The sequence below is a fragment of the Leptonotus elevatus genome, chromosome 10 (genome assembly GCF_054856555.1).
Source record: "Leptonotus elevatus isolate MCC_2025b chromosome 10, RoL_Lele_1.0, whole genome shotgun sequence".
NCBI classification, from domain to species: domain Eukaryota; kingdom Metazoa; phylum Chordata; class Actinopteri; order Syngnathiformes; family Syngnathidae; genus Leptonotus; species Leptonotus elevatus.
In genome coordinates, this window is record NC_141248.1 from 20016204 (window position 1) to 20043562 (window position 27359).

The 27359-nt window shown below is 39.6% G+C and overlaps 1 protein-coding gene across 4 annotated transcripts in view; it reads right to left on the reverse strand.

Annotated features, from left to right (window-relative positions):
- Window positions 1–1614: 1614 nt before the first annotated feature.
- The window catches only part of ephb2b (eph receptor B2b), a 135411-nt gene continuing 109666 nt past the window's right edge, over window positions 1615–27359 (reverse strand). Inside the window, exons 6-16 of one of the 4 annotated variants that reach the window (XM_086086104.1) lie at window positions 24686–24810; window positions 23234–23396; window positions 20740–20848; window positions 18212–18276; window positions 15232–15345; window positions 14899–15146; window positions 11337–11552; window positions 9306–9455; window positions 8339–8532; window positions 6872–7027; window positions 1615–5745 (exon numbers count right to left, since the gene is read on the reverse strand). In XM_086086104.1, the coding sequence (XP_085942230.1) occupies window positions 5637–5745; window positions 6872–7027; window positions 8339–8532; window positions 9306–9455; window positions 11337–11552; window positions 14899–15146; window positions 15232–15345; window positions 18212–18276; window positions 20740–20848; window positions 23234–23396; window positions 24686–24810 (1649 nt within the window). In that variant the 3' untranslated portion in view covers window positions 1615–5636. Of the gene's footprint in view, window positions 5746–6867; window positions 7028–8338; window positions 8533–9305; window positions 9456–11336; window positions 11553–14898; window positions 15147–15231; window positions 15355–18211; window positions 18280–20739; window positions 20849–23233; window positions 23397–24685; window positions 24811–27359 lie in introns of those variants that run through there. The other 3 variants (XM_086086103.1, XM_086086102.1, XM_086086105.1) reach the window with 3 other exon arrangements.

Here is a 27359-nt window from a genome sequence, read left to right on the forward strand (position 1 = left end):
CCATTAAAATGGCAATTTACTTGCTTTAAGAATAATAACGAAAAAGAAACAAAGCCACAGTCAAGAAGGACTCTTGTAAAAAGTCAATAAACATTTATCCCACAAAATAATAATTAACATCTGTTCAAAATCAACCATTGCGTCATATTTTCTTCATTATGGCCGCCGGAGGAGGTAAAAGATTGGGCAAATGGCGCCCCGTTCCTGTTTGAGGGTGTAAACGATGTTGAAATGACATCTCAGCGAGCGGCCTGCAGGTTTTGTGCGTTTGATTGAAAGTTACAGTTGAGGGGGCAACAGGGGTAAACCTTTTAGCACAAGCGCCGCTCTTGCTCCGGGTCACGCCGAGGTCTCGGGCCTTTCACGCCGCGAGTCGCTAATGAGGTTGAAACATCTCCAGCTCGTACACACTTGCTCCACAAAAGTCTGCCTTTCGGATAACTCGTGACAGGAGCACACACGCACACACAAAGTTGTTGTGTGTTTGCAAGCTGATTTTGCACAATTTTGTCTCGGTAAAAATGTTTTTCACATTAAAAGCTACAAGAAGGTTAAATTATTCTGAGGATATGCAGATTGAGAAGTATTTAAAAAAAATGTGAACGTGCAATAATAGCTCATTCAAAATCACTCACTGGTTATGATTATTTAAATAAAATTTTGCAGAATGTTGTGTTGAAATTTAAAATGAATGTAAAATGCGCATGTGTAATTCAATTGTATTCATCATATTCCTTAACTTGTCAATTGATGGTCAACAAAATTGGAGTCATTTGGAAATATACAAAACTGCTTTAATTACAATTTAGATTGAAATTGTTTTATTTTTAAATGAAGTTCCTTATCAGAAAATAACACTATTGATTAAAAGTGTCATGATTTATTTTAAAATATGTCATGTTATGTACTGGCCAGCCTTTGCTCAGATGATTGCAATATTGTAAATGTTTCAAAAACAAACAATGTTATTTACAGTTTACATTTAAATGTATTTTAAAACAAACAAAAAACGCTGCTGAAATATTTACCCATTTATATTTTAGTCTAAGCTGCTTGAACGTGAAGCATGCAGATGGTATGAATGTGAAAGTCATATCAATGTCTAATATTGTTTTGTATATAACTATTGTTCAGTTTATGTTGAGAAGTGATAGAGGGGAAAAAAAATCTAATTCGTCCAGATGAAAATGAAAAGAAAAATGTCTCATTTTGCAAAACAGTATTAGATCATATTTAACATATTTTAATTTACTTGTATACATTTTATATTTTACATATAAGTACTTTTATTATCATTTACTTTTGCTTTATAATTTAATATTCTATAATTTACATTTGAATTTGAAAGATTAAGCCACTTTTTAAAAAGTATTTTGTTTTAGCATGTTTTAACATTGTCAATATTGAAAAAATATACCATTAGTCAATATTATTTACAATTCACATTTACAGTACTTATTAGTAGTTATTATGCAAGGCCTAATGTCACAATGTTGCAATATTTACATTACAATGTTTTTTATTTGACATATTCTAAATATATTAACATTAAAATCCATGTGAAAAAACCAAAAATTTTTACAGTTTAGTTTAAAATAAATACAACAGTTTTTTAATAACAGATCTTATTTTTTATTGAGGAGAATCAAGTTGAGCTTTTCTATTTTTAGAAAATAAACCAATGACAATATTACAAATAATGAACTTGTTACATCATTCACAGGGTTACAGTCAATATACATTTATACAGACATACGACATGTCCCGCATCGGCCGCCGTCGCCTTCCGAGCCGGTGCTGGCCGGCGACGAGCTTAACGGGGCGCACACGGACCCCCGCCCGCACTGACCGACATCTAGAGTGGCAGGGGTCAAGGTGGGGGTCAGAATTGGGGGAAGCACAGGGTAACGTGGACGCTTTGAGGCTGCACGTGACCACGGCGGCAGCAGAGGGTGCTCTGGTGCTTTAGTGCACCGCACGAGTCCTTTGACATTTGACGGCAGGTTCTCTTCGCTTCAAACTGTGTCAGCTCCCGTGAGCAGAGGAGGACTTTTGTGTCAAGTTTTTGGTTCCATAATTATTCACAGTAAACCGTAGACGCCAATGTAAAGTGTTTGTAAAAGGTTGAGCAGCAGAAAAAAAGGGAGGCCTTCCTTCATGAGTCTGGCTGCAATCAGACACGCTTTCAAACTACACAAGGGTTTGAACTGTAAATGTAATATTCACAGAGAAATAAAGGAAATTATGAGGCCATGCAAAAAAAAAAAAAACTTTCAGTTTTTCAATCAAAACTTTCAATCAAACTGACTTTTAAAACTGCCACCTCCTTCTTAAAACTTGTAAATATATTGTTGATGGAGAAATGAAAACAAAAATACAATTTAGTCACAACGAAATCCGCACCAAAATTGGGCGTACCTCAAGGCTCTTTCCTGGGGCCCCATTTACTTACAGTATATTTAGATTTTTAAAATGACCAGGGTTACTTAAGAACAACTTGACACTTTGGAGGGGTGGACCAATGAAACAGGCAAGCGGCAGAAATTAAACTAGCAAATAAGAAAGATAGAAAGAAAAGAAAGTTAGAAAGAAAGAAGTCTCATGTTGAAAAACCCTGCTTATGCTAAAACCAAGTCGGCTTTGTGGATGGATGGGGAAAGTGTGTTTGAAAAAGCAAGCAGCAGAAAACATGATTGAAAAAAAGAAGCTTTCATGAGTCTGGCTGTGCAACTGAAAAAAACTCTCCTGCCTGGATGTTGTCCTTAAAAATGTCAATGTATAATTCATACAAAAATGAATGAAAATGTGGGGCCATGACTTAAAAAAAAAAGTATTTGAGGAGCACCTTTTATTTTTTACTATTATGTTGTTTTTAATTTTTTAATTGGAATCTGCACAAAAAATGGGTGTACCTCAAGTCTCCTTGCCGGGGCCTCAATTTCTTAGGCTTCGATTTTTTGAAACCAACTTTGCTTTGAGTAGGAATTGTTTTTGGGCCACAGAATTACCATTTGAAGACTGAGCAGCAGAAAAACATTGAGCCCTTACTGTGCAATCAAAACATTTTCAAACTAGAGCACTTTCACAATAACATCTCCAGTCCGAGCGCTCTCATTAAAATTGTAAATGCATAGTTTATCTAGCAATTGAGGAAAAATATGTAGCCATGACTGAGGAAAATAGTCTTGGAGCCACACATTTAATCAGAAGCTGCATCAAAATACCTCAGGGGCTCCTTTACAGGGCCCCAGTATATTCCGTTTTTTTTTTTTAAGTATTTCAAGTGAAAAATGAATACAAAATGCGGTTTGTTGAGAATTGGAGAAGGTCTGAGGCTATCCAAGTTTAAATTCCAAATTTTAGGAGGCACTAAAACCATTTTTGTGCTGGATGAAAAATAAATACTTAATATAAAAAAAAATGTTAATGTCCAACTTACTTTGACTACAATTGTGATGAAACATTTTTTCACAGTGTTCAAAAAAATGTTGACAGGAATGCAGCATCTCTCGTGTGATTATTGCTCTGCTTAAACTGCTACCACGGGCTCTCTCGCTCTTTACTCTCGCTCTCTCTCACTTTTTTTCCCCGTGTTAAATCAAATACAAATATTTCATGCGGTCAACACTTAATCCTTCAGATGAAATGCAACCAGGATCCACTGGCCTGTAAACATAATTGGAAAATGAAAATGGCTTCCTTGTTACACTGACAACTCAAGTGTGGTGCACACATACTGATAAGTGGGCTGAATTTGAAAATGTTTCCCCCTCTTTCAATCAAAGTCAACAGACCAATTAATGGATCTCTCTAAGAAAATAAATACAAAGGTAAAAAAGAAAGAAAAGATTATCCTGAGCAATTATCCTGTGGTGTGGCATATCAATTATTTGAATTATTTATGAGGATTTTTTTCCCGAAATTCAACTACATTTCCATAAAGAGAGAACAAAAATTAATGTGTTGACATTTCAGAAAATAAAAGTTGAAATTTTAAAATATTATTTAATTCACACTTAATTGGAAGCGACACACAAGTTGGGAGTGCCTCAAAGCTCTTTTCCAGGGCCCCATTATTTTTTGTATTATTTATTTGTTTTAACATTTTAAGTGAAGAATGTTTGAAAAGTCCAAATCCAGGTGTCCAAGAAGTGGAAGTTTGGTGCTCAAACATGTTAGACCTGTTCAATATTTACGATCACAAATATTTATGGATGTGTTTACTCGGAGGTGAAATGATTCACAAATCTGTGAATGTGACGAGAGTGCCTGTACATCACACACCGTATGAAGATCAAGCGCACACTTTTTCGTCGTCACGTGTTGCGTTTCTCACAAAAAAATCAAAAATAAATCTTTTCAGATGTGGAAAAATCGGTATGTGCGAACCGCTTCCAATGCGCGTGGGGGGTTTTGAGGGTTGGGTTCACTGTCGTTGGGTCTGGAAGAGGAACCAGACAGGGTGATGGATCCAGGCTGGACATTTGCACTCCTGACACTCTTCACCTGGGAAGAGATAAAGCGGGGGCGTTTTCGGACGCCGTGTTCTCCCCCGCGACAACAACACTGACAACGATTGACAGTTCAAAACATAGAAGCAAAAATATCTTCTCCAAGGTGAGGGGATAAGGGGTGGTTGTTTATCTACATGATTGTGCAGCTTTTCCTACTCAACTCAAAAGCACCGATGGAAGATCCCAAGCATTTTTTTTTCTTTCTCTCTCTCTCTCTCTCTCTCTCTCTCTCGACTCTTTGCAGAACAAAACCTCAAAATAAAATCAGAACAATTCAATCATATGCATACACAAATTGTAAACTGCAGAAATAGAACACGTTGCATCCGCCTGATTGTAAAGTCTATTCGTGTGTGTGTGTGTGGCAAGTGGAAGAAGATGGATGGATGGAGGTCCGTCACGCATCTGAGTCAGCTTACCCAGCATGCTTTGCGACGCGGGAGGAAAGGGGGAAGAGCTTGGTTGGGTCAAGTGAGTCAGCCCTATGAAGTGGTCCTTGATATGTCCACTAGGGAGCGAGGTAAGAACAATGTTGTCTATGCTGGGAATCTTCAACACATTTCACACTATATTGAAAAAAAAAAAAAAAAAGAAGGATTTTTTTTTTTTCCCTTTCTTGAGATTTTCCTGACGTCAGTCTGTGCCAAAAGGTCCATTTGATGGTTCCTACGTCCTCGGCGCCCGTCTTCCGGGATAGACAGGATCCTTGGTTTATTTTATTTTTGTATCTTGCCCTTTTAAAGGGTAGCTCACCTTCTCATCTTGTGTACAACCAACCTCATATTGTCTTTAAATGTTCATAAACTCCTTTCATTTTTCATCTTTTTTTTTCCTTACAAAATTCTTTACAAAATGATGACAACAAACCAAAAGCATCAATGAAAAGCGGCAGAAGAAGAAAAATAAGTGTTGCTGGTTCCCGTGCTTCTGAATTCCAGGACTTTGTGGATGGATGGTGAGGGGGGGAGTAAAAAGGAAGGGAAAGTGCGGAGGAAGGGGTGAGGTCACACCAACAAGCATCCACTCCGTCCTCGGCGCCCGCCGGGGGTGGGGTGGGCAGTGCCCCCCCCCTGGAGCGCCCCGGCTGGCCCTCCCCGGACCGCTTCTCTGCTCGGGGGAAGGTCAGACCTCCACTGACTGGATCTGGTTCATCTGGGCTCGCATCATCTGGACGCTGTTGAGGATCTTCTTCTGATGGCCCGCTAATGTCACGCCCACCCGCAGGATGTCACTGCGACGGTGACAAAACCATACAATCAGGATGAACCGCACAAGGAAAACCCACGAGCAGAACTTGACTCCGTAGATCATGACGAACATATGAAGGTCAATTCATTAAGTGTTTTGCGCAGGGGTGTCGAAATCAGTGCATTAAATTAGCGGAACACATTTTGTTTAACGATTAACGCAAAGCCCCTATTTTATGCCCGTCTTGTCACTTGGAGAACTCCAATCATTGATCCGAAAAGAAAAAATGCACTGTGCTGTCACCAATGTCCAACATAAAAAGCTAATGCTGTCTAGTGGCACTCATTTTTACAGTAAAGTGCACCTTTTTAATTTTAACTTCAAATAATTGTATGAATTACAATGAAATTACTTTATCAATGAACTAAAAGATGCGACCAAATTTGTATTAACTCAATCACACCCAGCCATTTTCACTGAAGCAACCTCATTCGCTCACGGCTGTTTTACTGGGTTTTGACTGATTTTGCAAGTCCCACCAAATATTGTGTTGTATTGCTATAAAAACATGGAACCTACCAAAAGAAAGATTAGAGTCTCTTCTTTAATCAGGAAAAAAGTATATTTGTATCTGTTTCCATTTTGCAGCAATTAGCATTAGAATATAAGTAAGTTTAATTATTATTCACATTCCTGTTGAAAACACTGGGAAAAAGAGCCTCTTGCAACATAGCCCTGGCTGATCTCTTATACTCTGCTGCCACCTGCTGGCCTTTTTTTTGGTAATAACTACCATTGCTTTAAGCAACCTCTTCATGTCAGAAGCTGCATCAAAGCCTTCTGTATGCTCTTGCATAACCCCTCCCCCCTAAAAAATGTATACATTTTGAGGAGCGACGAACAAAGTATTAAAAAAACGTATTTACGCGTTTTTGGGTTTGAATGAATTATTATATTTTTATAAGATTTTTTTTATTGAACGTTTAGTCCAGATAAAAAAAATGCGCGATTAATTACGATATTGTAATCAACTGACGCTAGGCTCCATCACAAATAAGTTATGCTAGCAGCACTCGGTTTGTTTACAATACACATTCCCATTAGAATAAAACGATTGAAATATTATTAATTCAACATATTGTCCACCCCACAAACAGATGGTCACTTACTCCATGGTCATCTGGGATACCACGTCAAAAGTGGTGAAGTCGGAATTGGCAAAGTTGTCCTTATACTGGCCCATCTTGATGGCGTCCAGCCACTCGTCCACCGTGCTGAAGCTGGAGAAGTCCGGGATGCTGCGGTCCAGCAGAGGCAGATGCACGCTGTGGGTGGGGGGAGGGGGGGGGGCACAGGCAGGATGCATTAGGATGAATGATGACGGAGATCGCAGTTGCTCCGCGGACCACCTGCGAGTGCTTCCGGAACCGCTGCTTGCGTCACGTTCTCACGGCCTGAAGACAATCCCGCAGGCCTCGTTCATCAAACTACCTTCTCCAAACTCATTTCCTTCTAAAATGGATTTTCCAAATGAGGCGCTGAGCTTTTTCGGGAGGCAACGTTCTTTCTACTGGGCGTCTGTGGAAAATCGGGAATGCTTTGGATGTGCACAAAGGCCTCCATCCTGGATTTGCATTTGCTGTTTGTTGGAAGGATTTGAAAGAGTCGGTTCTAAAAACCAAAAGTGCATTTTTTTCTTGATCGGTAGCGCCTTTCGCACTTTTTTGCCGGCTTGGTGTCCTGCGTCTAAGGTCGTGATGCAGGATGGATGGGCTGAAGTCTACCCACAAATTTGACGGCTTGTTGACGTTTGACGCGTCAGAGGGCCACCAATGTTATGCTTTGGCTAAATACGGATAATTATAAATAAATAAATGTGGATGCAACACCTCCGATGAGCCAATGAGACGACAAGGCAGTTGAGACGAGACAATACAAACACTATTACGACCACTAAAACTGTTGGCGAACGTCCGGCATACGTCTTTGCGACCATCTGCCAAGAAATTTTGAACATGTTCAAAACTTCCTTGCGACAAGAAAAACTGTTTCTTTCCACCCGTTTACAACCTTGAACGAACACTGACAAAAAAACAAGCAAAAAAACACTTGCAAACCAACAAGTGGCTACTATGGCTCAATGCTATGAGCTAGTAAATTAGCCGACATTGGTTAGCGGTCGCATTAACGTTATTGTTGGAACGTTATAGCCATTGGAGTAATGTTACGTTATTATTATTTTATTATTATTTTTTTACCTTTGACCCTGTCTGTCCCATGTGTTTGTGCATGTTGTACTCGCTAGCTGCAGACATGACGTGTCACATTATTTGCATTTTATTTATATTGCATAATTAGCAGAGACAAGATTTTACAAAATCATATTTTTGTTCATGAACTAAAATGTCCATAGATTTTAGCCCAGTTTTTATTAAGTGAAGTACATACGGATTTAGTCCCAGTTATTGTTTATTAATGAGGGTTTTAGTCTAGTCTAGTTTTAGTCTGGCGAAAAATGTGTGTTGACAAAATTATTTATGTTTCGTTTTCGTTGACGAAATGAACACTAGTGGGATACGAGGTTCAGAGAAAAACATATATCTTGATACTGTTACTTAAAAAAAAACCGGACTCACCCTGAGGATAACGGGGTCGTGGCCTTCAGGGTGTTGGGATTCCGGATCATCTTGTCCAGGTTGTTGACAATCTGACTGAACTTGGGCCGGTTGTTGCGGTCCTTCTGCCAGCAGTCCAGCATGAGCTGGTGCAGCGCGTTGGGACAGTCCATAGGGGGCGGTAGCCGGTAGTCCTGCTCAATGGCGTTGATGACCTGAAATGAGGAGAGGACACAGAACCGAGAGTTGACGAAAAAAGCATCACCAGATACTTTTCATTGATCACTATTGAATCTACATGGACATCCTGAGAAACACAAACAAATCCATCAATCCTTGTTATTTCTGCTCGCTATGTCACCCAGACTGGCTTGTGCAAGAAATGGTGACATCACCCCTGGCCTCAAAAGTGTGACCCCGGTAATTGATTGCTTGCTCAGTTGATTGGGGGCACACTAAGGTGGCGCTTGGCTAACCGGCCGGAACGACCCGAAGAGACACATAACCTCACCCGAGTTCATTATGGGGGTCCATTAACGAAGCCCCCATTCAAAGCCAGATTAATCTCATTCAGGAGACGTCCAAATAAAGACCCCGATGGGGCACAGGCGCTATCTGCAGCTGCTAATAAGATAACAGCCTCGGTCCTCGGTCCTCTCCTTAGCACATTAGCGTTCTCGCTTTCAATTTCAAACTATTCTCATTGTCTCCCCGACACGTCTCTCCTCTATAATTTGCTCCCTTTCCCACCGCTACCCAGAAGAAGAAATCGAGGCTCCAGTAGTGAGCACAAATTGTCGACAGAGCGCCGCCGAGTATTTTCAAATGATCTGATTATATCTGTGCGGCAGCTGGAAGGAATTATCACATGAAACCCACACTGCTGTTTTCGAGCAATGGTGGCCCGCACCGCTGCGGCTGTAAAACGGAGGTGGGATATTAAATATGTTTACGGGACAATGCCCCGTGGATGAGTTAAGTTACGCACATCTTGATTGGTCATGTCCCAGTAGGGCCTCTCCCCGTACGACATGACTTCCCACATGACGATCCCGTAGCTCCACACGTCGCTGGCAGAGGTGAACTTCCTGTATTGGATGGCTTCGGGCGCAGTCCACCGGATCGGGATCTTCCCACCCTGCGAGTACAAAAAGCAGAAGCTCAATGACACCCGGCAACATTGGCGCAGATGGTAATTCAAACTGGGAGGTGGATGCCTTAAAAGGGCTGGGAGCAAAACAGGTCAAAAGAAATACAGGAAGAGGAAAAAAGGGGTGGGGTAGAAGATCATGAGCAGGAATATAAAACTAAATTATACATTGAAAGATGTGCATCAATTATGATGAAAAACAATCTTAAAAACATCTTTCAGCTGTGGTGCACCTCAAGGCTCTATCCTAAGTCCCATCTAATTATACTTGCACTCTAATTACTTCCACCAATGAGGTTTCATAATTTCTTTGTTAGTCAGAAGACTTTACAGATCATAGTAAAGTGTAGTTTGAGCAACGCTGAAGAAGAACACACTTTAATTAGGGATCTCACATTTTCCAAAATGGAATTAAGGACACACACAGGAGCATCTTTGAAAAAGCTCATCCAGCATTAGCATAGTTCTGCCTTGGTGGAGTTCAACATGCTACTGAGTGCCATTTTATGCTATTTTAAAACCCCTCTAAAATTATTTTTTTGTTTTTGTTTTCAGACATTTTTTCAAATGTTCCTTTTCTAGTGGCAGATAAATTTGCTTGTATTAAGTACACTCTAAAAACAATTGGGTCAAAAGTAACCCAATTATGGGAAAAAAAGGACCAACCAATTATGGGTCAATTTGAATTAATTTTCTGGGTTGTTTTATACAAAATTAGCATTTTTTTTTTAGCTAAGTAAAGGATCTGACCAATTTGTATGAGTTTTACACTAAAAGACCCATTTCTTGACTCAAAATTGGGTCAAATTGAGGATCGGTCCATTTTTGAACCATAGTTGGGTTATTTTTTACTTAGCTGTTTTTAAGAGTGTAACATATTCCTCATACCATTATTTCCCCCCCTTTTTATTAAATTTTAGGACGTTTGTTTATAAGAGGATGGCTTTCCATCTGTAAAATTGACAAAAATGTAAAACAAATTTAAATAATTTTTATTATTTAATTTTATTCAATTTTATTATTTTTTCACCGAATATAACAATTATCAAACATTTATGGCATGCTCATTCCACATTGCTACAATTAAGAGTTGCCCATCTGTCTGGGCTACATGCATCCAATTAGGCAAATTTGGTCGAATACCCAAGCAAGTGTCTCTGAAATTCTGCCTCTTTCATGTCAAAATGTATAATTTCCCGTTCCAATTCAGGCATAGGTTCGAGAGACACTTTGGTATTATGACTGACACATTCATCCAATTTTGTGCTAATCAGTAAAACGTGTTTTGTAACGTTATAGTTGACCATTTTGAGTGAATTTGGCTGTATCGTGTTAGGGACCCCTATGACAGTAGTTCATCATCAGAGGAAGAATAATAATAACTCATTTGCTCCCAAAAACATATAAATACGTTCTATCTTAAATGTTTTAAATGTCACAAAGACATATTTAGAAGTTTTAAAAAATTTTTTTTATGCCAGAGCATACAGAAGGCTTTGATGCACCCTCTCAACTGCAAAGAACGGTTGAAGAAATGGTAGTTATTACACAAACGGCCAGCATGTGGCAGCAGAGCAAAATATATCAACCAGGGCCATGTTGAAAAAAATCTAAATTTCTCCCAATTCTAAATAGATTCATAAATAATGATGAAAAGTAGCTATATTCTAATGCTAATTGCTGCAAAACAGAAACAGATAGAAATATACTTTGGAAGGTTCCATGTTTTTATAGCAATAGAACACAATATTCTGTGGGCCTTGCAAAATCAGTCAAAATACAGTAAAACAGCCTGGAGTGAAGGGGATTGCTCCAGTGAAAATGGCTGGGAGTGAATGAGTTAACAAGGGGGGCGGGGGTGTTTCTTACCAGGGCGCTGGTGTAGGTGGGGTCTGACGTGTCATCTTCCAGGAAGCGCGAGAGGCCAAAGTCGGACACCTTGCACACCAGGTTGCTGTTGACGAGGATGTTGCGGGCGGCCAGGTCGCGGTGCACGTAGTTCATGTCGGCCAGGTACTTCATACCCGAGGCGATGCCCCGCAGCATCCCTACCAGCTGGATCACGGTGAACTGACCGTCGTTTTGCTGGAACACAACAACGCAGAACGTCACAAAATCAACAGACACTGGGTCAGACGTTCATATCCACACAATCCTGCTAAGGAATGATGACAATTACAATGTGATAAATAATGATAATTGTATTTATTATGTCTACCACCATTTCAAGGGGACATATGGAAAATACTTTTTAATGCTCTTTATACAAACAATTGGATCTCTGTAGTGCCTGCCCACCTAACTAACAAAAGTGAAATTAAACATCCCAGTAAATCTTTTTTTATTTGCCTATTCCTGAAAAAGTGTCCTTTCAATTTGGCTAATTTACATAATAACCACCCCTCATGAGTTTCTTAGCCAGCTTGGTTAGGTAAACATCTGGAACCAGTGATGACTGAACTACATGGAACCACACACTAAAGCCAAAAGATTAGCAAAATTGCACGCGTTAGCACAAATTAGCGAACAGTGCACTAATGTTAGTGTGTTAGTTTCGGACAAGTGGCCTATCATTAAATTGTCATCGTGAGAGCCGTATCTCACCAAGATGCTGAAAAGTAATCTTAAAAACATATTCCATCTGTGGCGTACCTCAAGGCTCCGTCCTGAGTCCCTTATAATTAATACTCGCTAGCTAGATGCAATGTGATTTTTTTTGTGTGTGTGATTGGTGACACGTGCATGCAGAATACACCACTCACTCTGTTGCGGATTTTCATTTGGGTCCATAACTACATTGTGGGGTTTACCTCGGTTTGTTCCTCAATATTTTGCAGGCTTTTTTAATTATTCCCACCCAATTTGCTGTATTTTCTTTTCTCATAAAAATAGTGTACTGTACAGTGTGGTGGGTTTGTTATGGCTCAGTAGATGAGCAACTCGCCTTCAAATTATTTATTTTTTTAAACGCAGAAATTCACCCATCACAGGCAGGCATGTGTCACCCACGAAAAGTGAGGGAACGCTGTATACTGTAATTCTGTGATTGCCTCCAAGAATGAAAATACAAAATGTGATTGAAAATACAGTATAATTTTAATAACCGCTCACCGCAGGGTGAGCGGATTAGGATTAAATTTGCCAGTCGTGCCTTCTCACACGCCCTATTCGTTTGCAATCTGCATATATGAAAAAATGCTGCTACATTTGGTGCTCGTTGCTTTTGAAAAAAAAAAAAGTCAACAGAGTCAACATGAGGTATCGAAATATCTTAGCAAGAGACAGAATCAAAAAAAAGAGATGGATGTTACTAAAAAATGCTGTTTAAATGTACTGTGTATTTTCATGAAAGAATGCCAGAGACCTTAGAGTAAAACACCTGGAAAACGCTTTCATTTGTACTAAAAAAAAAGATGTAAAAATAGATCTCTCCTGTAAGAGACACATAAGAAGGGCAAAATGTTATTACTGGATAGCACTAGAATGTTCTGGTGGATCAAATATTGATCTTTTTTTCTTCTTGACAATTCATATAAAAATGATTTAAAATCTCAGTCATACTATATTACAGTCATTAATATGATTATTTATGATATTTTATCTTGACCAGAAACAAAATCCATCAAAGTTAAGCGCGCAAAGGTTACTTTTAAATGTGCAATAAAAAAAGAGGCAGCACAGGACACAAAGAAAGAAAGAAGTTTGTCTTTAAGTGCTCTCTGCAGGCCTGGCCACTGTTAAGCTTGGTCTGGATGCCAGCTGTGCACCCCCCCCCCCCCCCCACCTCCATCATTTGGTAAAGCATGGCGTCTGAACCAAGCTGTGCACCTGTGCACTTCCGTCACCTTGCCCGTCGTCAATGGTGAAATGTAACAAAATACATAACTACAGTAGATTTTCAGAGATGTATTTGACTTTTCTGATTAATTTAGATATTTTTATTTATATATATATATATATATATATATATATATATATATATATATATAAGAAGATTCCAGAGGATGGCGCTCACGAGGGAGGGACGGCGGGCGTCCATATTAGCAGTCTGCGCCAGTGCTCCAGTAGCCTACTTGTCTTTCACGCTTTGCTGCTCGTTAGCCTCGCCTCACGCTTCTCCTCACGTCAAGTTGAAAGCTCCTCGTGCCGGCGATTAAGCGTCATACATTATGCATGGCATCCACCCTCGCAATTACACATTGTGTGCCGCCCTTTTGCGCGGACTGCCATAATGCCAGCAAAAAAAAAACAACAACCAAAAAAAACATTCAAATACCTGCCCGGCTTGTCTCAATCTCGCCCGAATGACGTCAGAGGAGACAAATGTGTGGTATTGCTATTCAAAATGAAAAAAGCTAGCTTTGCTGGTATGATAAGTAGAATCGTGGTGATTCTAAAATGGAAATGGGTCATTATCGAAAACGGGAGTCCGTTTAAAACATTTAAAAAATAAAAAGATAAAATAAAATCTTCCATAATAATAATATTTTAAAAATGGTTGTATTATGTATAACAAACAGTACACTTAGTTGTTTAAAAAGAAAAAGTAGTATGTGTAGTAAATTTTACGGAAGCGTATTGCATTCACTTGAAAAAACACAAACTACAACTACTCCTGTTTTTCTGACTAATTTTTTCTGTTTTACTGAATATTTTTTTCTGTCCCCAAAAAATTGTGAAAAACAGGCTCCAAAAAATTATTCAAAAAAACAGTTGTTTTTTTTCTCAGAAAAACAGAGCTGGTGTTCTGGTTTTCAGAGTATTTTATTTTATTTTTTACCTCTGTGACTTGTTGCAGACTCGCTAATAGCGGAAACGGACACTTTCAATAAGATGGTCATGTTTACTTACTGGCTCTCAATGAAGGAATGAATGTAGATACTGTATTGTGGTTTGTTCTTTAATCTCTGACGGAAAACCCCTTTAAAAAAATACTCAGAAAAACAGAAAAATAATTATTTCATAAAACAGGGAACAATTACTCAGAAAAACTGAAAAAAAATATTCAGAAAAACATAGGAAAAAATATTTTTTTTAAAAACAGATAAAAATACTCCAAAAAACAAAGCTCCCCCCAAAAATTAGTCAGAAAAACAGGACTTTTTTTTTCCCAAGTGAATGCAATATATGCTTCCGTAAAATTTGATGTGACGTGTAAAATAAAATAATTTTTTTTTCGACAATTGGGTTGAAATAAGATTGCAAGGTGTTAACCTTCACACCCTTTCGGCGGGTATTGTCAGACCTCTGCTGCTGCTCCAATACTGTCAAGCCAAACTGACAGATATTACCAGTGAAAGCAGAACACTGACGTTGACATACACAATAAAACGCAATTGCTTTCGACACAAGGGGGTTGGACGAGTGAGCGCAAGGTCGCCTGGTAGACTTTCAAGCCCCCAAATTTGTGTAAAAGTGTCTCATCACTCACCCTGAGGAAGGAGTCCAGAGATCCGTTCTCCATGAACTCGGTGACGATCATGACGGGACTGCTCTTGGTGACCACGCCCTCCAGGCGGATGACGTTGGGATGGTCGAACTGGCCCATGATGCTGGCCTCGCTCAGGAAGTCCCGCCGCTGCTTCTCCGTGTAGCCCGTCTTCAAGGTTTTGATGGCCACAAACATCTCCCGCTTGCCGGGCAGCTTCAGGTTGCCGCTGCACACCTCGCCAAACTCCCCTGCGCGGGCGAGCCCAGACGTTTCGTACCGCATCGACGTGTGAGATTGATTAGATTTTTTTTCGCCCACGTCACATCTCATTACCTGCACCGATGACCTGCTCGATCTTCACGCAGGATATATCAATCTCCTTGGCGAACTCCCGCACGGCCTCATTGGGGTCCTCATACGTGAACGGATCAATATAGATCTTCATTCCTGGAGTCACTTGGAAACAGGGAGAGAGACACTAACATATTTGGTTTCTGCACAGACAGAGAGGAATTTGGTTGGAAACTCATTTGTATCGCGGAATGCAGCGTTTGTGAATTTCCGAGCAGAAAGAGTTTTTTTCTCTCCCATTTTATTCACAACAGAGCGGCAAAAGCAGGGTACACACTTTCCGCTAATCAAGTCAAATATAAGCATTATTATCAGATGTTTCAAAAACATAGTACAAGTACCACTAAATTAATTACGTCTATCCATTTAAAATACATTAAAAACATGAAATATAATCAAACTTATCATTAGCCTCGTAGCATAATGACTTTTTTTCTAAAGACATGTTTAAAGATAATTGCTGAAAATGTCTCAAGTCTAAGAGCTGTGTGGAGCGATAGCATTTTTGTGAATTTTTTTTGGGGGGGTGTGGCAAAAACAGCACTCAGTTGATGCACATGAGTCCCCCCTACCCCACCGCTTAACTCATTCAAACCCCAAAATGTGTAAATATGGTTTATTTATTTTATGCAAGAGCATACAGGCTTTGATGCAGCTTCCGACATGAAGAGGTGGCTCAAAGCAATGGTAGTTCTTACAAAAAAGGGCCAGCAGGTGGCAGCAGAGTATAAAAGATCAGCCAGGGCCATGTCGCAACAAGCTCTTTTTGCCAGCGTTTCCAACAGGAATGTGAATAATGACGAAACTTAGGTATATTCTAATGCTAATTGCTGCAAAATGGAAACACATGCAAATATACTTTTTTTTCCTGATGAAATAAGAGACTCTAATCTTTTTGTTGTTGTTGTAAGTTCCATGTTTTTATAGCAATAGAATACAATATTCTGTGAACCTTGGAAAATCAGTCAAAATCCAGTAAAACAGCCGGGAGCGAAGGGGGTTGCTTCAGTGAAAATGGCTGGGAGTGAATGAGTTTAAAACTTAAGCGCCTTTGTTTGACCTAAGATACTTAGTTATGTTTATCTGACCACTTTCAACTATTACAACTTGCAGTTAGCTAGCTAGCGAGCTAGCCTACACCCCACACAATGCGGCTTGCGTTCAAGAAAGCAAAACAAGACACTGTACCTAAGTAATGACATAATTCAAATGTGTTGCACGTAAAATATACCATGTGTCTTTTTGGGGGGTTTGGAGGAGTCATATGAATTATTACAGACATGCGCCACTCGAGCCTGGAGGCTGTAAGCTCATTTAGCCAGCAAGGACACGACCTCTTCAGGCCTTTTAGCAGGAATAATGTGCGAGGCGGGCTGAAATATAAATATATATTTGCGCTCTCTCCCGTGGGCCGTTATCACAGTTGAGAGTCTCGCTCAGCTCCCGCTCTCACCTAAGCCCCGCTGCCAGGTAAATTGGCTTAAGGTGGCCTTTAAGCGTCCGCCGACTTAAACGTTCCAGAGTTTTAAATCCGATGATTTGCCTCTCACCTCCGTGTCGGGCCCGGAGGCTGTTTGAGTGGACCCCGATCTCGTGCCGAGGCCACGAGAGGCTCGCAACGTCAAATGGAGAAAATCTAGTTGGGCACTGATTTTTTTGTGTGTGGTTCTGTTAAAATGCTGAAATACGTCTGACGCAAGATGGCTAGATTTACACTGCCGGTTAAAAATGTCCAGTTTAACGTCTCTAAATCCAATTTTTCAAAGTCTATTTATTACATTTCAAGTGATACATACTGTATAACTTTGCTTATCTTCCTCCAATTTTTTTTACCCAAAAATTATGGTTACATTTTATGAGAAAAAAGTAACTTCTATGAGCAAAGGTCATACTTTTAAAATAATTATATTGCCATTTCATGTGCATTTCTATTTACTTTTACATGAAAAATGTTAACTCTTAAAAATGGTTTTCAATTGTATTCAATGTCTGGTTCCGTGCATGTTTTTTTCTATTTATGCGGACATGGCGCACATCTCATTTGTAATTTTAACTGCTGTTAAAATCAGAAAGTCACAATATGAAAAGATGACAAAAGTCATAAAACAAAAAAGGTAGAAAAAAAATCTAACTAATGCTTTTAAGATAATTCATTTCACAAGAAAATCCATATTTTTTTTACAAAATGTCAAAAGTGAAATAAGGTATAACTTCTATGAGAAAAAAATATCTTACAGAAGAAAAATCTGAATTTTAAGAATATGTTGCCATTTTTTGAGAGGAAGGAAAAAAATATATATTTAAAATATTCCGAATTGCGGTGTAAATTCCGCCTTAAATGCTCAAAATTTGACTTCAAGTGTCATTGTTTAACGTGGAACCAGCTACAGTATTACCTTTCAAAACCCACTTGACCTTCAAAAAAATGAAGACGCTGTTCAAATGGCAGCATTTCCAATCCGAAAACGCTGCCATTTCTTCAATTCTGCCAATCTCGAAGTTTTATTCTCATGTTATAACCGCCATAAACTGCATGGCGGAAGCTTTACATGGAGTCGCCGAGCCTTTTGAATATTTTATCAACGGCAAATGACTTGCGTGCCATTAGCCCGCTAATGGCGTTATAACACGAGTGAGGGGCTGACCTACTTTCACAACAATGGCTCCAGTTAACGATGACAACATGAACGACGCGCGCCGATATGGACCTTGCTTAAACCCTCCCTCCGACAACAGGCGGGATTAGTGCCGGGGTGGGGCGGGAGGGGAGGGCCTGGTAGCCATGGAGACAGGTGTGTGCGGGAGAGGCGCGATCGCTGATGGAGACCGCGGTGTGAGACGGTAGCCATGGTGACAGGTGTTGCAGAAGTAGGGGAGGGGTGCAGTGTTAAATGCAGTAAAAGGGGGGCCTAGGGGGATTTGTGCGTGTGTGTGTGTGTGTGCGCGTGTGTGTTTTACTCACTGTGGCCACTGGTGTAGTGCTGCAGCTTGTCCGTGTACTCGGAATCGGCCCTGTCAAAGCCACGCCTCCTGGGGGAGAGACAAAGAACTCTAGTGCTGGTGGAAAGACAGAGAGGAGGGAGGGGGCGGGGGCACATACCGCCCCCCCCCCCAATGGCACATCCACAGTTTCAAAACTGTGAGATACTTGACAGGCTGTCAAGTGTCTACTTTTTTCTTCTTGTACTCAGTGTGAGCTGTGAAGCTACAAAGGCGTGCGAGAGCCACGCTAAAAGGAAAAACAACACGAGAATAGAATTATGAGAGAAGTGTCAACATTTCATGGGACTCAAGTTGTAATGTTTTGAAGGGGAAAAAGTGGTAGTAATAATTAAAAAAAAGACGTTATTATGATTCCTCGCTTATATGAACAAGTCACGTCAGTGTCACAAGTTGTGGGGTCGATAACCATTGGTCAGATCATACTGTAAGTTCCCGTCCATTTCAATTTTGTTGACTTGTGACCAGAATGTTTTGTATGCTTTTTATTTTTTTTTTTTGATATATTTTTTTTAAATCTTGCTTTGAGTTCATTCTGCACTCCTGCCTTGCCTCCCTGTATTTGGGTCCACCTTTTTTGCCACCACCACAACCAGTCAGGACTGATTTACTAAGATCCCCAATTGCAGCTGCGTAATAACTCTAACAAAGAACCACCCCAAAAATACAAAGCTTTTCCAAATGCAAATGACGTCCTATATTTCAGCTATTTATGTGAGAATTTTTTTTTTTTTTGAAGCCTGAAATGCAGCAAAAGGTCAACAAATTCACATATTTACTCCTAAACAAAAAAAAGGAAAGACAGGGAAATTACACAGGAAAAAAAAAAGCCTCAACATAATACGAGTCGATTGTGGTGGTGGAGCATCTTCCTAATATCAAAAGCCTCTCTTGTGTCACGGCACAGCAGCCGAAACGCTGACAGTCGCTATGAAGTGTTAATGAGGATGCAGTGCAGCCGTTGTCACACTTTATGTGACACATCATTGGGACCTTTATGGACCCCAAGAAAAATCTGGAATAATAATCAGGCAGATGTGCTGGAGTCAGCTGCGGACTTGCAACAGATCTCCTCCATGGATTTCTGCCTTTATAACCCCCCCCCCCCCCCTCCCCCAATGCATTTATATTTTACGGCGGTTTTTACAACCGGCTTGTCCGGTCCCTCGTGAATAGTGGGCGGTCCACTGTTTACCCGAAGAAGACTGTCACGACTGCTGAGTAACTGCGGTAATATTTGTCTTTTTTTTATTTTTATAAAGAATATATCACAAGCATTTGGCACAATAAACAAAAACCATCACTTTTCAGGAAAACAGAAATATGGCATATTTTCACCACTTCAACCTGGTCGATAGTTTGTAAAACTAACCACTGGTATGATTTTGAAATATTGATATATTTATAACATAAAATTGGTGGGTTTCCATCCACCTATTTTTATTAGATTTTTCGAGAATTGCGATAAAAAAAAACTCAGAATGGAAACGGCAGAAATTTGAAAAAAAAAAATTTACGCCTAGATGGGGCCGTTTTTTAAAGAGTATAAAAAAAAAGTTAAATGCACATTTCGGCGATAGAAACAGGCTTTTCCGAATAAGCGACTACAAGACCGGATATACGTCGCAAGTTTTGACCGATACTACGTCACACCCACGTTTGTAGTCACAATAAATGGCAGATGATAAAGTAAGATATGTTTGGGGAGACGAAGAAACACGATTATTTTTATAATTAATTAAAGAAAAAAAACATTCACTGCCATTGACGGCTATACACGTCAAATTCATTTGAATTATTTCTATTAGTTTAACATTTTTTTCCCACTTTTGTTAACAAGAGATTTAAAACCTAGATTTTTTAAATTGTACATTTAGAACAGATATAAAGTTTGTGATTAATCGTGAGATAACTAGTGAAGTCATGCGATTAATTACAATAAAAAAATTTGAATCACCTGACGAGGTGATTATTAAAAATAAGGAGCGTCAAGCGATAATTTTTTTTGCTCGTAATTAATCGCATGACTTCAATAGTTAACTCACGATTAATCACACATTTTATATCTGTTCTAAATGTACAATTTAAAAAAATCTAGGTTTTCATACTCTTGTTAACAAAAGTATCTTTTTTTTTTTTAAAAACTAATAGAATTAGTTCAAATGATTTTTTGACGTTTATAACCGTCTGTGGCAGTGAATGAGTTAACATCAGCTCTCAATGTAACGACACACTTCACCTACATGCGGGAGGGAAGCCAACTAGACAAACTACTTCCGCTCAGTCCGTCAAAACCAACATTCCCATCTGGAACTCCCCATTGCCCCAAAGTTGCGTCACTACAACGTCATCTCGCGGCGCATATTCGCAAAAGAAGAGCGGATGGAAACCTGACTATAGAAATGTTGCCCGTTACTAAACAGTGCGGTAGACTAAAACATAATAAAAAAAAAAGTAATAAATAAACATTTGAATGGGTGAGAGGCTCACCGATTGCACACGATGATGATGACGACCACAGCGATGAGGAAGACGAGGCCCGCAGCTGCCGAGCCGATGATGAGGGGCAGCTTCTCGCGGATGCTGCTGTTGTATTCGGCTGCCGGGGGACAAACAGACACACGCATTCGTTCATTGAAAAATTCCCGACTGTATGATTGTCACATTGCTTTTTATGAGAAGATGGTGCTAATTCTTGAGAATAAAGAGGTCATTTTAAAATAGTGATGTCATTGTTACAAGAAAAACTTTTTTTTCACTAGTAAAATTCATGATAGTTACTGCAAAGAGAAAAACTTTTACATGAAAAGTGACATTTTTAAACACAAGTTGAATATTAAAATGCCACTTTGAAAAAGAATAAGAACTAAAGACAAAGTAGTCATCATTTTTTTAATGATTTTTTTTCTATTTTTACACTATTTTTGTTATTTTAAAAGAAATATGTTATCCTTCCGTGAGAATGGAATATTATTTTCTGAAAGAATATGTTAAGAAAAAGTGTGAGATTTATACAAGACAACACATTATTTTATTTATTTTTTGCTTGTTCAAATATTTGGAAAAAAGTGTAACTTTATTGTAAAAGCTTTATTTTTTTTTACTTCTTTTTTTTTTGCAAGAAAGAAGCTATTTTTACAAGATGAAAATCATAATGGTGAAAGAATATATTTGTAATTTCATGACAAAATATATATATTTTTTTAAAGAATACATTCCTAATTAGAACTTTTAACACAATTGTATATTCAATTTGAAAAAAAGAAGTTGTAATTATTTATTATTTCTACAAGGAAGAAGTCAATTTTGTATGAATGCTGTAATGCTAAAAAATATATATATTTGTTTAACTTTTGCAAGAAAACAACTAGCTTGGAGACTTCTAATCTTGTTGTTTTATGACAGCGTACATGTTTAACCACTGAAGACCGTCAAGCTTGTCCTGCGATCCCTTTGAATGCGTCCGACCCGAGGGTGACATTAAAGTGGATATGAAATCCATACCGCAAGAATCAGCTGCTAAACAATAAATAATACTGTGTTTGACTGTAAAATCACCACTAAGAAGCTTTTGTGTTGTGTGTGTGCGTGCTCGCGTGTGTGCAAGTTGATGTATGACATTCCGGGCTAATGGCGGTCCTGGGAACTGCGGGCTGAAGGAAATGAGCTTTTCAGAGGGAAAAGCCACGAATGGTTGTAACATTAACCTACATGAGCGATGTAGTGTAATGAATATGTTCCTGCTTCTGCACAGCGGAGAGAGAAGTGGAGAAAACTGAGAACTTATCCTTCATCTAAGACTTGAAAGCAGAAGGCTGCTATTGGCGATTCGCATTCGCTGCGTATACATGACCACAACATAAGGCGCCATCGAGATCCAGGCACTCATGCGTTCATTTTCTATTGCACTTTGACTGGTCTTGTCGCCAACATTCACATTCACAGCTATGGACAATTTCACATGGATGCACAATCGGGGGTGCAAGGAGGTCTCCAATTGCCCACTCTGCTGAATGTAAATGGTTCAATGAGGGGAGCCGCTTCGATTGGCCGGGAGTCGACTGCGTTCCCTCCCACAATGACACAAATGCTGATGCTAGTCTAGGAATTAACCAAAAGAAAGAAAACTCCTCCCATGCGAACTCGGGCTGGGTATCGATTCTAATTTCATCAATCGGTTCGATTTCGATTCACAAGAGTTCAGTTTGATTCGGTTTCGATTTTTTCGATTCGATTCACTTCACTTCGATTCGATATTGATCAATTATGAAACATCAAGTCTTCTATCAAGGACATGATAAAAACTCCACAAACATTAAGTTCAAAGGAAGAAGTAACTGTTTAAATGATTTAGTGTTATAATCACTTAAGTGTTACACAAACATTTCAACGCTATGTGAAAAACACTTTTTCTATTTCCCTTTTTTTCTTTTCTTTTTGATTTTTTTTTTGTTTTTTTACGTACAGTTTCGTCGCCAAAAACCTAAAAATGTAAAAATAAAAAAAGACAAAAATGGACATAAGTGTTTTTTCACTTAGCAGCGACGATCAGCAAGGATGAAATGAAAATCATTCTAATTCAATAATTATAAATATAAATGAAAAAGATTCAATAAATCAGGTTATTCATAAATGTAAGAGAATACTTTTAAATTCATGTAAACAGTCAATGTCAAGAAAACAATAAAATAAAAAAATAAAAAACAACCCTCTGCCTTTAAAATTGTAATGATTAATGATTAATAATTAATGGTTTTATGAATCGATATCAGGCTGGATAAGGAAAACCCATTCGATATTGATTATGAAAATTTTTAAACCCCTCCCTAATGTTAGGCCCTGCGCCCTAATAAATGCAGTAAAATATCGAATTAAAATATTTTCTATCTACATAAAAAAATAACAGAATTGGCCTCACTGTTCTAATACTTTTGGAGGGGAGTGTAATCCTGATTTTTTAATTCAACTGCTTTTGACTCCTCACCTTCCGTCATGGTCTGGAAGTACAGTTTGCCGCTGTAGCGTCCAAAGCCGGCGACGGTGCGCGCTCGCACCTGGAAGACGTAGATGCTCCCTGACTTGAGCCCTCCCACCACCGCCGTGTTGGTCTGGCTCCGCACCACGGTGGCGTTGTACTCCGACCGGTCCTGAAAGGGAAACAAAGAGTCCGTCTATCAATGTCACCATCAGCTTAAAAGTCAAGATAGCACTTTATAGTGACCATCAGAATCATCTCATGGAGGATGCCGACACGTCTGAGCTGCTTCCCATCAGCTCAGCCGTCACTCAGCGTGCACTCGTGGGCCACAGCGGGGGGGGGGACGGGACGATAGTTTTGACAGCCCACCCCTGTCTTGTACGCCTACGCTTGTTTGCGAGTGCACGTCGACTGCTACTACACTGGGGGAGTTCCTATGAGAATGAATGCTGCTTGTGTTAAAAAAAAAAAAAAAAAAAAGCCGACAAGCAGTCAGTGCAGCGTTGTTTTGCCTACAAGTCTCTTGGGCAACTTTACTGCAGAGCCTGGTGTGGTTTCATTTCTTTAGTGCTGTCTACGTGAGGACACTCAGTGATACACTTGTGGGCTGCACAATCTAATGGGATCCACTAGGAAATAAAGTTCTTTCTCTACCAAAGTAAAACTTCTGGATTGGCTACATGCATTGACACACATGAATGTGAACGATTTGGCGATTGAGTGACTTCAAGCGATAACCATCATTGCAGAGTAGTAAAGTCGGCGAATGATAAACAAATCGCATTGGTCGAGGATAACAAGAAGTGCAAGTGGCAGTGAATTAGGGGAAATAAAGTCTACCAAGTCGGCAAATTGACTTCTTTCTGTTCGTTGTCTGCTTAAAAACGCTCACTGACTTAGCGGGTTTTTATTAAAGGCAATACAGCACATTTAGCTTCCCCAAATCACAGGAAATACAATACTGAATGTCCTAAAAAGTACTTGGGCTGTCGCTGTAATTATTCCAAAATCTAACCTTTACTCTGTTTTATGTGTTCATCACTTAACCAGTAGAGGGCAATCATGCACTAAACATGCCCAGAAGTAGAAAGGGACAGGAAGTTATGGATCTCATGTAGCTAACAGCTAGCGCTGCCCTTATTTACTTGTCTGTAAATGACCTTCAGGACACTATTACATGTGTAATTTATGTATAATGATGTATGTGTGAACAAAAAGGTAGTTAGTGTTTGTTCACCTTAAGCGGTAATCGCTAACATGCTAATGCTAATCGAGATTGCTAACCGTTTAGCATAGGCTCATTTTGTTGGTGTTTAATAATGCACAAGTATAGAAGACAATAAATTATTTATCAAAACAATAAAAATGGTGGGGGCCGATTATTGGATTATTCGATAGAATAATCAATAGGATAATAGATATTCAATTGTGACAGCACTACAGTAAAGCAATGTGTACCTTTTCATAGTACTGCAGTTCATAGTCCAGGATGATGCCATTAGGCTGGTCTGGCTGGGACCAGGAGAGAGTGATGCTGTCTACACTGCGGCTCACTTGGTGCATGATGGACACTGTGGACGGCGCTGTGGGCAGACAACAGTGAACAGAGTTGACATCATTGTTGATCCAAACACTTGCAGAAAAACCCACACTGATTTGCACATATCTTTTTGAGTGCCGTAATCATCACTCATCATGCACTGCTGGCGGGCTCAAACAAACAAACAAATCAAGAGAGGCATTGTTATGTCTTTTAGTTGTTGCTGTATTTTCCTCTCTCTAAATAAATAAATACATTGAAGCGCCATAGCATCGGTTTTCCGTACTTAGAAATCAAGAGTGAAATTAAACAATCAAGTTGATCTTGTTATCTGCCTGTTTGTGTGTCTAGCACTAACATACAAGAAAATCCCCAATGGTTGTGATACCCTTACGATGTCAAAGTCAAAAGGTAAGCAGAGCTGCAATGCGTTTTTTAGGTTTGCACAGATTACCGTCAGCGTTAATAAGCAGCACACACTTGCTTACTTGGCAAAATTGTAGATGCTGTGAAAGCGGGAAGGTATTTTTATTTTGGGATGTGATGCTAACATGCTAACCACTAATCCACCGTGCTGCCCGTTTACTATCCGCACTCATTTTAAAACTCTATTCCGGATGTGAAATCAGCTCAAATGTCAATTCCATAACGACCAGTTGGGACTGATGTTTACCTCACGGTGGGTGGCCGGCGACCTGCAGCCCGGCACGCTACAAACGCCAGCGCGTCAACGCCTTCGACGGCCATTACGATTAGTTCAGGGCGCCGCGGGTCAGCGTCAAGCCAAGGGAGGCACAAGTTAAAAAGCACGTGTGAGACATACACAACAACAGGAGGGGTGTCGGGAAAGATTTATGGATACAAGTCAGTCGGCATGTTCACCCACACCCCCTACCGAACGCACACACAATCCCACACGGCGGCCCCCCCTCCCCCCCAGAGTCCCTGGGACATGTGTTCTACAGAGTAGAGAGCGACAGCAACCGCACACTTCTATAGGCTATAATAATGGACTGTGCAGCTGCGTTTGTTGGGTTTCACGGGCCTTGCAATTTGCAGCCTTTGTGTGTAAGGAAAGCGGCGACACAGCAAAGTGGCTCAAGGCCGCTAATAAAAAGACTGAAGTAGTTCTGTAACATTTTGTAGAATGAGGACGGCGGCCTAGTGGTGTTGGGGAGGGAGGTTGAGATCTATGGAGAGATAAATAAGCCAGCAATTCTCAAAGTGCTTATCTTGTCTTCTGTCCACTAAAGTGTTAACATTTTGTTTTCACCTTGCCTCACCATTTAATTTGTACTTATTTGAAAACGTCTCATGATCCGTAAATGAGTGGGCATCAAACCCAAGAGACGACCTCAGTCCTCAGCCACTTGTTTGCAGTCACCTGCCTAATAAAGCAATCAGTCCCTCTAAGGGAACTCACGAGTATCCCGTTACGGATGCACACAACCTCAAGACCAGCACATGGCCGCATTTCCATTCAACGCACGCACGCACGCACGCACGGCAACCCGATAGCAGGCCAAAGAAACAAAAGGCGGCTCGCGTGTCGCCATACACGGCATGGACGCATGCCGACGGGACAGTGAGGAAACTGCGCGGCGACGAGCATCTGTGTTAGGATCCGAGGCGCCCAGACGCTCACATCATCGTAAACAGGCAGACTGTAAACACGGGGCAGAGTTGATAATGGTATGCATTGAACTCGAGAGATACATTAAACCCCAGTGTTTGCCAGTGTTTAGGATGACAATCTACTGCGAATAGCAAAAACCCATTAGTACACATTTGATACCCGTCCATGGTTTGTAATTGCCCAAGGATTCAACCAGATGGTGGCAAAACACTTTTTTTCCCCTATTGGACAAGATTTATGAGTAGTGATGAACAAATCAATGATAATTTCGTCGACGAAAGATTTTCGTCATATTTTTCGTCACAAAAATTAAACTAAACTAAAATAGAAGCCATTCGTTGAGAAGGTAACGATAAATAAAATAGGACTGACAATTTCGTCAATGACTAAAACGAAAATGAAAACAACACAGTGAGGAAAATTCCCACAATCCAATCACACTCCCAAACTGTTCAGTGCACTTTATTTAATGTTCAAACGTTTACATTCGTTGTGCAGCTGTAAGATTAATTTCAAGCAATTATGCACGTTTTTTATTTAGGTGAAAACTAAGTTATATTATTGTCAGTTCAACATGTTTTTTTGAAACAATTAATAAAGACACTGTTGTATTAAATGTGTCTTGCCTGTTAAACTACAGTTACAAATACGTGTGTTATAATTTTCTGTATAAAAGTTGAAATGCATGCTGATGGAAAATATCGACTAAACTGTCAATTTACTCAACTAAAATCGCTCTTTATTTTCGTTGACTAAAATTGGATTAAAACGAAAATACAATCAGATGACTAAATTATGACTAAAACAAAAGACTATAACTAAAACTAAAATACAATTTCTTGTCAAAATGAATACTGGAACAAATGAAGCTTCATGAAGCACGTGTGATATTTTTTGACTCCTTGAGATGTCACTCTTGGTTTAGAGATGGAGTGGAAATTTAACTCATTTCCATT